Genomic DNA, 13,129 nt, shown 5'->3' with positions numbered 1-13,129 from the left:
TGGTGTTGAAGTCGAACACGTGTAACCCAGGCTATTGGTGCCTCGAGTTTCATGCACGCTAATTAGCGGAGGGTTTGGTGTTGAAGTCGAACACGTGTAACCCAGGCTATTGGTGCCTCAAGTTTCATGCACGCAGTCAACGATAGTGAGGATGATGAGTTCAGGAAACTCATATGTGACACCTAACATGTGAGTTGTTTACTTTCACATAGATCAAGGAAGGGGCCACCAGGGTGACGATACATCGGTGTTGTCGGATATGGTGACTTTATGATCGGTGTGTGATGGTCTTGAACGGATACTCCGGGAAGTTGGGAACGCAGGACAAGGGTGTAGAAGAACTTATTTTCGCGGAAGCATTAACTGTTGTAGGTTGAGGTTGCAGGTTGAGTCATGTGATATCAAGGATAGCAGTGGAGCTTCAAGGTGAAAGTGACAACGAAGGTTTGTGCATGACGACTTCAAGGTGGCGAAAGACATATTCACCAAGGTGGAGTTTGTTGAGATATGTGTCGAATATGTGTACGATTAGGGTTACAGTTAGACTTGTAATTAGCGGAGGGTCTGGTGTTGGAGTCGAACACGTCTAAGCCGGGCATAATATATAAAGACACCGCGGTGTAGCCAACGAAACCATGACAACATAATAGCAATAGTCTCGCAGGGAGAGCAGCAGCTTGTGCCGGCGCCCAGGGTGGCCACTATTACGGTATTATGGGGGAGGAGCGCCCGTAGTCATGCCACTGGGATGTAGGCTTCGGCCGAACCTCGTTAACAAATATCGTGCCTCGGTGTCATCCTTGATTGTGCATCCACCAAATTTCATAGCGCATCGGGGCTACAGCCCCATTTGTTGGTCCAGCGGACGGGGACTGTGGGTCGAGGACCTAAATAGTAAGGGCTGTGGGATGGTCATGCAGCATCGCAGCTTGCATGCGAGCGGTGAATGTCGGTGCAGCGGCCCAGGATTGCGTTGTCGGCGAGCTGCAGAAGGTGCGGCGGATCGGCTGGAAGCTGGTGCGGCGACCACGGGTGCTGTTGGTGCAGTGTTAATCTTCCATCGTGTGGGCGGCGAGGCCATCACAGATGTTGGTCAGCTCCAGGTCTAGTTTAGCTAGGCAGGTGCGCACGATGTTGGGTTTTCAGCCAGTTATCCTTATAAACCAGACGTGTCTGTTTTTTTTATTCGGTTCGGTTTTCCTTATAAACAAGATTAATTCTTTTCCGCTTAATGAAAAGGAAGAAAACCTGGTGATTGCACAATAAAAGCATAAGAGGGAAGGCCAAGAAAAGAACATGCTCCCTCCGGCCAGAATTACTTGTCAAAATATTACATGTATCTAGACGTTTTTTAAACATAGATACATCCATATTTGGGCAAATTTGAGACAAGTAATTTCAGCCGGAGGGAGTAATAAAAAAATAGAACTTCCACATACGCACTCGCAATTTGCAACCCTGTGGAGCCTGAACTATGAAGTTTTAGACAAAGGAAAAATTAATACAACAAACACAACTTACGTTCGATGAATGCAGCCCAATGAAAAAGCAACAGATGCCGTATAGCTCAGATCTACTGGTGTTGTAAGCTCTCCAAGAAGGGAACGGGCCTAGCAAGTTTAAAGAACACTTCCATTACAATAGAATCTAGAAAATGAGGACTAGTTTGGCGGGGGGGGGGGGGGGGTGAATGTACATGTACATCAAGCGTGGAGAGATAACTATTCAAGTGATAAAATAAGTGTATAAATTACATAACAAGGAGGGAAAATACAAAGATTTTGCGCAGGCCAACCAACTAAAAAATGAGAACAAAGGAAAAGTGTCCAGTGATAGATAGAGAACTCAATTAGAATTCCCAGGACATGGATAAGGATTAGTATAAATATTTCATTTTTTTATGTGAAAGATCAGTATAAACAAGGACACCTCATTCTAGAAATGCTAGCTTTTATTCTCACACACTAGTGTTTCAAGCTGCTGCTTCCCAGAGGTGAGTGGTCAATGAAACAAGATGCTTTCAGTCATGCATGCCTTTTTTCGGACATTTTATATTATACACAGACTGCTGAAAAAGAGAGCTTTAATCATACAGGTTTGCATAAAATATGGTTTCACAAATATGGTGGAAATGGTTGTTTTTAAAAATACAAATTCCATAAAGCAGATAAATATTACTACTCACAGATATTAACGGCAAAAGTAAAACTATAGCCAAGAGACAAACCATTCTTGCGGTGAATATATCATTTCCAGCACGTGCTAATAAACCAAGACCTTCACATGCTGCTCGTCGTTGTGCTGTAGAAATTTCACTCTCCAACAGAATGCCCTGATGCAGTGGACAAATTAAATTTGCAGGGACTGGGGGGAAGGAGAGGCAGAGAAATTTCATAATTTTATCACATTACCTTGAATATTGATTGGACCATACTTAATATGTCAGTTGGCAATGATTGAGCCCCACGTAAAGTCAGTAACTCCTGAAAGATAGCACGGTAATATAAAAAATAAGATAAATCATATTGTCAACTCCCAGCTCATAAAACATATTAGAAGTACCTTTAACCCTGACAATAGAGCAACACAAGCATTTGAAACAAGAAACATAAACCAAGAATACTTCTTCCCAGCCTTGAGGCACTGGTCAAGATTGTTCAGGAGTTTTACTTTGGCAGTATCGTCCTGTCAACAGGCATATGAACAAACAACAATAAAGAATCATTTGAGAATCAAAAGAAGCAGAAATATCAAGTTCAAAATTGAATGAATCCCTGAAGTCGAGAGTGCACCTGACATGCAAAAATAGAACCGTAGCAAAGAAGCATCTGATTAACAAGCATTTTGCTAACTGATTCTGGCTTCAATAAGAAAAACAAACATATATTAGCCCATTTAGAATTTCACCTGACTACAGAAAGTCAATGGCATCCACATGTGTCAACACAACCGTACAAATATTAATTAAAGTTTGACTTAACATATTTAAGCAGTATACTAATGATTAATGAATGAGTATAATCAATCAGCAACACTGCAAAATTCAACCAAATTGGAAAATGGCTTCACTTTTTTGCTGATATGTCACTTGACACCCTAAATCCTTAGTCCTCGGTCCTCAGATTTGATGCAATTTTCCCATGTGTACTTTGCAATGTATCATTTTTGTCAAAATAACATTAGTACAGTTAAAGGAAGAAACAATATCGATTTTCGGAATAGTAGTATCCCTCAATATGCAGACCAAAAGGGGGTTAACGGGCACAGGTAGCTAGTTAACAACTGTTTCTCTCGCAGAAGGGAGAAAACAAAAATAACCTTTGTAGGTATAATTTTGATGTAAGATTATTATTTCTAATGCTAAATTAGTTCCTTCCTGAACCAGTTATTTTATTTTAGAACTGGCTAGAGCGCTGTTTCTCAGTCTGGGTGCATAAATCAATGTCAGGTCGGCAGAGTATTAAAAAGATAGCTACCTGAGGGAAGTTGCTTATTTCGTCATCCCACACACATGGTAGAAATCCATCAACACCACCATCAAAAGCTCGTAGTTCATCCTCAAAAGAGTCCCTGCTAACCAATAAACCATCACAATGAAAAGAGAAGATCAAAAAATTGCTATACTTTCAGTACAGCGAGAACCCATACTTGACACCCTACCTTCCTGGTATCCATGGGCCCAAAGAAGCATCTCTTTTATCTAACAGAAACTTCAAGCATGAGCTTTCTTCCCATCCAGAAGGGTCGCTACTTCCATTAATCAGAAGGTTAAATACACGGAACAAAAGGAAAGTAATACAATGCTGCAAAATGAGAAAATTGAAGTGCAAAACGCTAAAAGATGAATCACATGCTTTAAATATTTAATGTTGTAGAACACACCAAGAATAGGGATGACCAATAACGCAATTATCTAGAGACTACAAAGTTCTATCACAATTGGAGTTCACATAGGCAGGTTTGGGATGAAGCATATGTGAAAATAACAAATCAAATAGAATTGTCTTTGAAGATCACGATATTGCCGTATAGGGAACCATCCAGGGTTTTAGAAAGCAACTCTTGTATAGAATAGGAATAGTTGAAGTATAAGCGGATTGCCCAGCCTAGCCCTTTCCATCAGATCAGTCTTTTGGTTGCGTTGGCTAGCGCATGAAACTCTTCATGGTATCAGAGCCAAGAGGTCTCGAGTTCGAGACCCGGTTGCCGCAATTAAATTGCGACGCACTTTCGATCCACGTTTAGGCCTGCGGGAGCCACACGTGAGGGGAGTGTTGAAGTATAAGTGGATTGCCTGGCCCTTTCCATCAGATCGGTCTTTTGGTTGCGTTGGCTAATGTCTAAATCCTGGCAGTGCTCACAACAAATCAATCATGCAAATAGCACACATTGAATCCCATAAGCATTTTCTAAGAGTGTTAATTGCAGTTCAACGATGCATGGCAGCCCAAGTAAAACCTTATCTTATGCAAATAAGATGCACTATTGACTAGAATACATTAACCGAAATCCTAGTTGAACAATTCCAAGTAGTAGAATACATCCTACTAGAACAATTCTAAGGAGTAAGGAGTTCCAATACATTTTCAAAAATAACAAAAGTGTAATCGCACAGAATTGATTAGTGGACGGAGTCAAATAACAGAACAAGTTAGAGCAATTGATCACACAAAATCAACTTCATGATCTTTCTTGCAGTATAATGTTTCCAAACAGTCGCAATGGGGTTTTGAATTTGTTTGATAGCTTGTATAAGTGCTCATTACTAACTTATTTCTACATTTTGATGCATAATGGTACGTCAAGCACAAAAAAGTAAACGATGCTATTTAAAATACACTACCTGAATGGGGTTGAACATAGCTGAAGCATCTGCTCGTGCTCTGATTTATAAACCATTGGGTTGGAAAGGGACTGATACGCCATCAGTGTTCTAGTCGTGAAGAGGCTCAGTGCAGACTTGACATTTGGCAATTGCTTGGTGCTCAACGAAGATATAAGGGATAAAGCTCTGCTTCATATAGTTTACAAATTAACCACCATAAAATACAGACTAAAGAGCATAAAATAGGGAATTCTGTAGTAAATATTACGCACCCACCAAGGTAGGCCAGCACCGGGTTAAGCAGGATTCCACCATTAGTAGTTGCAATAGTTGGAGAAACAAAACTTCTTATGAAAGCAGTAAGTGCCTCAATGGCAACTGACAGAACGCTGCAGCAAACAAGCTAAGAAATCAGTAAACCTATCATTAACTGAAAGAAATGAAAACTGTAGCAATGTTATGGACTAGGGTTTTGGGGAGGCAACAGCCCCAGGAAGCAAGGTAGAAGAACTCTTCTTCTATTTTCCTTGCTTAACTTCAGAGAGTACATGATATAGTTTCTTTATTTTTTATTAAACTGTAGGAGAGGACACAATTGCCAGCCGACAGAATGCGGCCTTGAGGGGTCGAACCCTGGTGGGCAGCCTGCATACCTCGCTGGCCAACCACCCGAGCTGAGCTCGGTTCCCATGATAGGCTTATTATATAAGATGGCTTACTTGATCCAAAAATGATATCTAGACTTGAAATCTCAGTCCTAACATATCTGGATTCTTCCTAATTAAAAGATAAACTGCCTAATTGCTGGACTCTTCCTAGTTTAAAGGACAAATTACCTAATTAAGACTTAAGAGATTATGAGGATCCTCTCCCTAACTTGGTGCTGCATCGACCATGTACCATATGTACTGTCAGGGCCTTCCCTGCAGTTTTTCCCTAAAAAATGAATAACCCGAAGTTCCAGAACACCCCACCATCTCCAATAGGTCTATTATCTATCTACCCTCAATTGCCCAACCTTAGTATCCAGACCCTTGCCCAACCATGCACGTGACAACTTGGTATCGAACAAACTATCATGCAAGAGATAATAATACCAAAATTGCAAAGTTACATGTAAGCACAGACATCCAAGAACACAATGAATGGTATGCTTAAAAAGGTGCATGATTATAATAATATGGTAGGAACTAATGAAACATGCAGTCCATATGTAGTTGGTGAAACAAACCGCAATTCTGATGCCCAATCCTGTATGTGACGAAGGTATGACTCAGGATTTCCAGTAAAAGGACCAGCCCATAGCAAAAGAACATCAAAGACCTGATCTTCCAGCTCCTGCATACATATCATACAAAGCGTCGTCACTACGACAGCTTATACTAAATTACATACATCACACAAGGAGATAATATCTGTAATACTTCTTTTGGCATTGATGCTAAAAGAGAAGCTAATAGCAACCAGCCAGCTTCACGCTGTATGGTAGCAGCCACTGGATTTCGGCTAAACCCATTAAGCATCTTTTTGGACAATTCGAGTACAGACTTGGGCAACCTGTGAATATGACAGGTAAAATAAGGCAGGGCAAACAATTAAAGAAAATAAAGAGTATTCATTTGTCAGAACAGGCATAATTTCCATTGAGAAAAGATTAGATTGATCCTATGAACCAAAAGCTGTGAATGAGAGTTATTTCATCCATTCTAACAATCTGATTTCAGTACACATTGGCAGGCATTAAGAATGCTTATCAGAGATATGCGAACAGGCAACAACCATCCAAAAGAAAGTTGGCACAACCTAGAATCATGACCATTACATGCCAAATATAAGGTTCAGATTTCAGAATATTAGAACACTTCCATTGGGTAGGTTATCTTCACATGAAACACAAGGTAGGTTGTGTATCAACTACAGAGATGTACAGCTAGGTGGTACTGTGTCAATTCAACATATTCAAGCTGCCAACAGGTGAACAGGCTGACACCAACAAATTTGATGAAACAACATGACTCAGTACACATCGGGGAAGTTCGAATACTTCTTGGAGACATATGAAGGAATGCAACGCAGTATCCAAAAGAACACTGGTGAAACCCAGCATTTACCCAGCTGGCCCACCAGATCACCACTGCCAAAGACCCAATCTAAAACTTGGCCCCAGGCTCCAATTTTTACCAACCAACCTAGGAATACAGCAGCAAACTGGCGTAACACCACCTTTGGAGGCAAATTTCTAAAAGCTGCAAAATGCTGTAAAACGTAGTCATAGCAGGCCCGCAAACTACTGCCATGCACAACGAATAATGGAAAAACGTATCAATTCACTTTCCCTTTAACAAGTAGGGGGAAAGAAAGAGTACGCACACTTCAGAAAGATATGTTTGACCAAAAGGTACATCCTTTGTTTATTTACAATCAAAGGATTACAACTAAGAATGCATGGCTTAGTATCATGAATGAACCTTGCAGGGTAACCAAGAAGTAACTTTGGAGAGATAGCAACAAGAGTAGCTAATACTGTAGCCTGTCCATGTAGCGAATCGAGCTCAAGGTCCAGACTTTTACCCTGCTTTAAGTAAATTTATCAAAATTATAGAAGTTAAAGCAGTAAAAATATATCATGAGAAGGTGATGCCAAAATAGAGTATAAAGTTGCTTATAAACATATATCCTGCAAAGACTAATAATATGTTACAGAACTGGTGCCAATTCATCTCATAGGAACTGACGAACTGTAAATGAGACTAGATCACTGAACTTTCTTAATAACTAATGGGTGAGGTAACTTGGGTGAAAACAAGTGTACAAGACCTTGTCTATCAGTGCTAAAAGTACTTATAGTCATATGCACAGTGCATAGTTTGCACCACTTTCTCTTTGTGAGACAGAAGGAAATGGTTGCGAAGTTGCAACACTGATCAGCTCACAAGATTGTGACATGTTAGAACTTCAATTGCAAAATGTAATAGGGACATTGGCTAACTTCACATGTTAAGGGTGACTATATATATTTTGTAAATATAGCCAAATGCATTGCCCCCAGTCTCCCACTATATGGCAGCACCAAGTAAACAGTATAGCAAACACATGGAACACAACAGACAAGTGCAACATTATACCTTATCAAATGATAGAGTCTCTCTGAGAGCATGTAATGTTGTAATACCATATGAAACTAAACCACCAACACATGTAGGATCAACTTCCGCTAAAGCACGCAATGTCAAAGCTGCCTCAACACGAACCTACACAGATGTCAAAAGAAGATATTAGGGTCATCCGATCCAACCACTCTAACTACTTGGTACAACATACCCAAAAGAACACTTTGAGCATAGGTTGATGGATAATAGAAAAACGATGAATAGAGTTTCATTTCAAGAAAAAAAATATATATTGTGAACAGAAAAGGTACACCAATAGCAGGCTGTGCCAAAAATATTAAACACTATATTTTGAGCGTTCAATTTACTCATATTAATAGAGGGAACCTTGGCAGATCCTCAGTAGTCAGTGGCACAGTGTGCAGCAAGATCAACCAGAGGGTACACTGAACGTGAAGTTCCAGACAATGTGTGCAAATTTTGTATCAACAAACAGGAAAGTGGGCGATAAGCTATGTGGACCTTTTAAAGGGAACAGATTGATTGATCATGTAATGCAATCAGAGCAATGAATACTAGGACCAGAAAAGATGTCTATCTGTGTAGTTTTTACTGAAAATCAATGGCTTAGAATTTCTTTCATGTTTAAACAGAAAAAACAAACAGTCGAACAAAAGAAGATGATGTACTCCAGATGGAGTGAAGTATCACAAGCAATATTGCAATGGCACAAGCAAGTGGTTCTGTGCTTATGAAACTACATGGTTATTTAGTCGTTGACAAAATATCTATCCCTGAAAGTTGAATAGCATACTTGTACAGTATATATCCTTCATCCATAGCTCCTTAGTCATTTACACATTTAATCATATGGTTTCACCGCACACAAATTATAGCATAGATGATACGGTTACATCTACTTGTCAATTTAAGAGGACACATAATGGAAATCCTGGAAAAGCTATTGAAACATACATGCGCTGAAGAGTGGGATAATGCTGCAACAACTGTGTTATCAAGGACATCCTTGAATTCAGATGGAACCTGCATGACGGAACATGTGATATTACTGATGTATGCATAGCATTGATATATGGAAATAGATGACACAAATTGGAAAACAAGGTCACTAGAGGGAATGGTATATCAGGCCGGCGCCATATGTTAGTAACATATCGTACGGTATTTTTCAACTCCATGATCTTTGTGATAGTACTGAATGATTGCTCATAAACAGATTACCTATAAAGAACTTCACTTTCGCCAAAGAGTACATAAAGTCATAGGCACATGCTAAAAGTAAATGGAAATGCATAAAGTATGCTACATTGCCACTCCCTCCGATCCATAATAAGTGGCGGTGATTTAGTACGAGTAATTGATTGAATTATCCCAATCAAGGCTGCAAATTAAACAGGAAAAAACATACATAACACATAAATCTTTTGAGCACAAATACCTCGCCCAAGCTTCTCAACAGGTAAGATAGAATGCGTAATGTAGCTACTCTTCTCGGAGCAGTATAATTTGAAGACTCCAACTGCACTCAGTAATACTCAAAAGTTATTAATGCAGTTAACTCACATAATTTTTTACTATGTTTTAGGACCAGATTGAAGCTAACAGTACCTTTCTTCCCAGGAATACCAAAAACTCACGCTGTGTCGGCTCAGTCATCTGGTCAGCAAAACCAACTCGGAGGACATATAGAACACATGCCTGTGCATTTAAATTTAAGAGTAATTAGAAACTGTTAACTAAAGAAATTAAAGTGGAATAGCATTTTCTTCCCAGTATTTGATGTCCTGCTTTCTTAAAAAACAAAATTAGAAATACTAATCGGCAACAAGCATCAAACTGACGGTGTTTACCTTCTGATTTGAAAGGATATCCAAGAAAAATAAGTTATACTTGAAACAAGGATTTAGCTCCACAAAAAATCAAATGCAGCATTATATGCGGTGTCCTTCTTTTTTTTTATTCAGGGCATAATGCAACTGCTGCAGTAATTAATATTTTTATATACATGCTGAACAAAAGCAATGATATTTTGGTGGTGGCCAACAACATCGAAGCTGAAGCAGAGTGGTGGTAGGGTGGCAGCAGGCCTTCAACTATCGGTTGTGTGAAACACAATGGGGAGTAGCTCTTTTGTGTTGTAAGCATTGCTTGCACTTTGGTCTAGTGTGGGCCTTTTCATCTCGGCACTAGCTGCCTAACTCTTCTATCAATCTTGCTTCTGCTCTTATAATGAAAAAAATATATGTGAAAAGGCGTGTTTGCATGTTCCCTATAAAGAATAGTGGTCAGTACACAGGTAGACAACACGGCAATTAAATATTGATAAAAGTGAGAATGGAAAAATCACTAGAACAAACATGACACAAATAACCTGGTTGTAACGGAAATGCGTCTCTAGTATAAAAATTGATCCAATTGGGATGGGCTTCTTACAAAGTAATTTTCAACTTTTTGTGTCACATTGCGTGTCATCTATAGGTGAACTCATTCCATGCGGACATGTCACCTTGTTTCTAGGTGAAATCATGCAGCTGCCTCAGTCCATAAATAAATTATGATAATTGATAAACCGCGAGTAAGAAAAAAAGTCACTTCTAAAGGGCATTTTCTGGCAATGCAGGCAAATTAACAAAGGGTGCTACCAATGCATGTGGATCGGGAGAACCATTCTCTTGAAGAATTTCCATCACTTGTATGGCATAGTTTTGGAGTTCACTATCTGGGGTGCCATACTTCAAATGAATCATCTGCGCCATGTAACTTTTGTTAATGGAGTGAAATGAAATAAGCACCAACTTGTGAATTAAAGTAAATTTGGAAAGAATTAACTCTCTAATTCAATTGGAAGACTTATGTGAGCATACCTAGTGGGAAGTAGATAGATCTTTCTCTTTTAAAGAACATAGGCACCCAAATTAAAGCTAAAGAGAACTAGAATCTTGTTGAATAGTTGTTGCTGGACAGTTAGTGGGCTGTGTAGTTGGCACATGTGGCCCATTTACCTTTCCCTGTCTACTGATAATATAATCCCACTGAGGGAACCCTAGAGAGCTGTGAGAATAGAAGGCTAGCCCCCATCTCTTGTCCTTCATGGTATCAGAGCTTCTGGAGACCACACTATGTTCTATAGGCATTCAAACAAGAAGATCACAATCTTGGCGGTTTATGTGGATGATATTATAATTACAGGTGATGATGACGCAGAAATAGTCGAGTTGAAAAAATGTTTGAGAAATGCCTTTGAAGTAAAAGATCTTGGACAGCTAAAGTACTTTCTTGGCATTGAGATAGCTCGATCAAGGAAGGGAATTGTGTTGTCCCAACGCAAGTATATTCTGGATCTCCTAGATGAAACAGGAATGACACAATGTCGTGCAGCTGCAACCCCCATAGACCAGAATAATAAGATAACTGCGGAGACTGGTGAACTGGTTGACAAAGAAAGATATCAGAAGTTGGTGGGAAAACTTTTGTATCTTTGCCATACTTGCATATGCAGTAAGCATTGTCAGCAGGTATATGCAGGAGCCTAGAACGGGTCATTTGGATGATGCGTATAGAATTTTGAGATATCTAAAAGGAAGCCCAAGAAAGGGATTGTGGTTTAGGAGCAATGGTCATCTTGAGGTTGATGGATACAGTGATGCAGATTGCGGAAGCTGTCTTGATGAGAGGAGGTCAACTTCTAGATATTGTGTATTTGTGGGAAGAAATCTTTGTGTCATGGAGAAGCAAGAAACAATCTGTTGTATCGAAATCTACAGCAGAGGCAGAGTACCGAGCTATGTCACAAGGTCTGAGTGACATGTTATGGGTAAGGCATCTTTTAGGAGAGTTAAAGGTACTAAGGGAAGGGTGTCTAAATGTCTGGTGTGATAGTAAGTCTGCCATATGCATAGCAAATAATCCAGTTCAGCACGACAGAACCAAACATGTGGAGATTGACAGATTTTTCATCAAAGAAAAAATGGATGCAGGAATTGTTCAGATTGGATATGTAAGTATTGGACGACAGATTGCGGACTGCTTAACAAAGGGGTTGGGAGCTAAGGAATGCAAGTTGGCATGTGACAAGAGGAATGATAGACATCTATCATCCATCTTGAGGGGGAGTGTTGAATAGTTGTTGCTGGACAGTTAGTGGGCTGTGTAGTTGGCCCATGTGGCCCATTTACCTTTCCCTGTCTACTGATATATATATTCCACTGAGGGAAACCTAGAGAGCTGTGAGAATAGAAGGTTAGCCCCCATCTCTTGTCCTTCAAATATGGGTGCCTAGATTATGCATATACTCCCCCACCCAAATGAGCTAGGCTCAGTTCCTAATTCATTTGGACAACCTAACCAATGTACAAGACCAATAAAATTAAAATCAAGATGGCTGATGATGCATACTTACGGTGGGTGTAAAGGGCAACAACCCTTTGAAGAGCTAGACTAAGCAACAATTTCACATGAAATATATCTGGAACCCTCTTTTTAGACGCTTCATGCTTCATAATCATTTTGGTAAGTTGTACACATGAGATAATTCAGGACAACTGTTCTATTAGGTGTCCAAGCCCACCTAGCATTTAAATTATACAATTTTTGCACATATTTTCCCTTTGCAACCCATATCATTCTCACTTTGATCTTTTTATAGTATTGCTTACTAACAGGTCAATTATTTTACAGTGTTCAATAGGTTATTACATTTTGCATTGCTGTGTTTACTTCCTAGTAAAGATTTCTCCTTTTTTTTCAATTACCTGCAAGAAGAACACCCACGATAGAGCCAAACCAATCCGTAATTTTTTTGCATTGGCTCCATTTGCTGCAAAAAAACAAGCAACACAGCATTGAATGCATATAATGCACATAAGCATGGATTATCGGTAATACATAAACATCCAAGTTATCTGTGCCAACATAGAAACAGCCCACACACCTAAATTTGCAATTTTGGTAAACAAAAAAAAAACATGGCATAAAAAAATACAGAAAAAAAAACAATGAACAGTTTGCAATAACAAAAAAAAAGGGACACGGAGGGAAGGAACTGCGGCGATATATTCCTAAATGGAAGATGGGATCTGAACCTAGGTGGCTTTGTTGCACAACCATGTGTGCCACCATTGAGGTACCCAGGAAATTCCCTTAGATTGCAATATTGCTCTATTCAAACATTGAA

General features: G+C 39.5%; 1 protein-coding gene across 4 annotated transcripts in view; it reads right to left on the bottom strand.

Moving 5' to 3' along the window:
• LOC100834154 (protein SWEETIE) overlaps positions 1–13,129 on the bottom strand; it is a 44,952-nt gene that overhangs the window by 27,402 nt on the left and 4,421 nt on the right. For all 4 annotated transcript variants that reach the window (XM_024457961.1, XM_024457962.1, XM_010229358.3 and 1 more), the window contains exons 7-24: positions 12,708–12,772; positions 10,599–10,703; positions 9,565–9,654; positions 9,395–9,475; positions 8,911–8,979; positions 7,951–8,076; positions 7,294–7,397; positions 6,250–6,382; positions 6,057–6,163; positions 5,098–5,214; positions 4,844–5,011; positions 3,661–3,747; positions 3,477–3,570; positions 2,793–2,861; positions 2,563–2,685; positions 2,412–2,483; positions 2,228–2,332; positions 1,522–1,610 (exon numbers count right to left, since the gene is read on the bottom strand). In XM_024457961.1, coding sequence (XP_024313729.1) covers positions 1,522–1,610; positions 2,228–2,332; positions 2,412–2,483; positions 2,563–2,685; positions 2,793–2,861; positions 3,477–3,570; positions 3,661–3,747; positions 4,844–5,011; positions 5,098–5,214; positions 6,057–6,163; positions 6,250–6,382; positions 7,294–7,397; positions 7,951–8,076; positions 8,911–8,979; positions 9,395–9,475; positions 9,565–9,654; positions 10,599–10,703; positions 12,708–12,772 — 1,804 coding nt within the window. The remainder of the gene's footprint in view (positions 1–1,521; positions 1,611–2,227; positions 2,333–2,411; positions 2,484–2,562; positions 2,686–2,792; positions 2,862–3,476; positions 3,571–3,660; positions 3,748–4,843; positions 5,012–5,097; positions 5,215–6,056; positions 6,164–6,249; positions 6,383–7,293; positions 7,398–7,950; positions 8,077–8,910; positions 8,980–9,394; positions 9,476–9,564; positions 9,655–10,598; positions 10,704–12,707; positions 12,773–13,129) is intronic.

This window comes from Brachypodium distachyon, chromosome 1, assembly GCF_000005505.3.
Source record: "Brachypodium distachyon strain Bd21 chromosome 1, Brachypodium_distachyon_v3.0, whole genome shotgun sequence".
Lineage (NCBI taxonomy): Eukaryota > Viridiplantae > Streptophyta > Magnoliopsida > Poales > Poaceae > Brachypodium > Brachypodium distachyon.
This window is presented reverse-complemented; position numbering and strand designations above follow the sequence as displayed.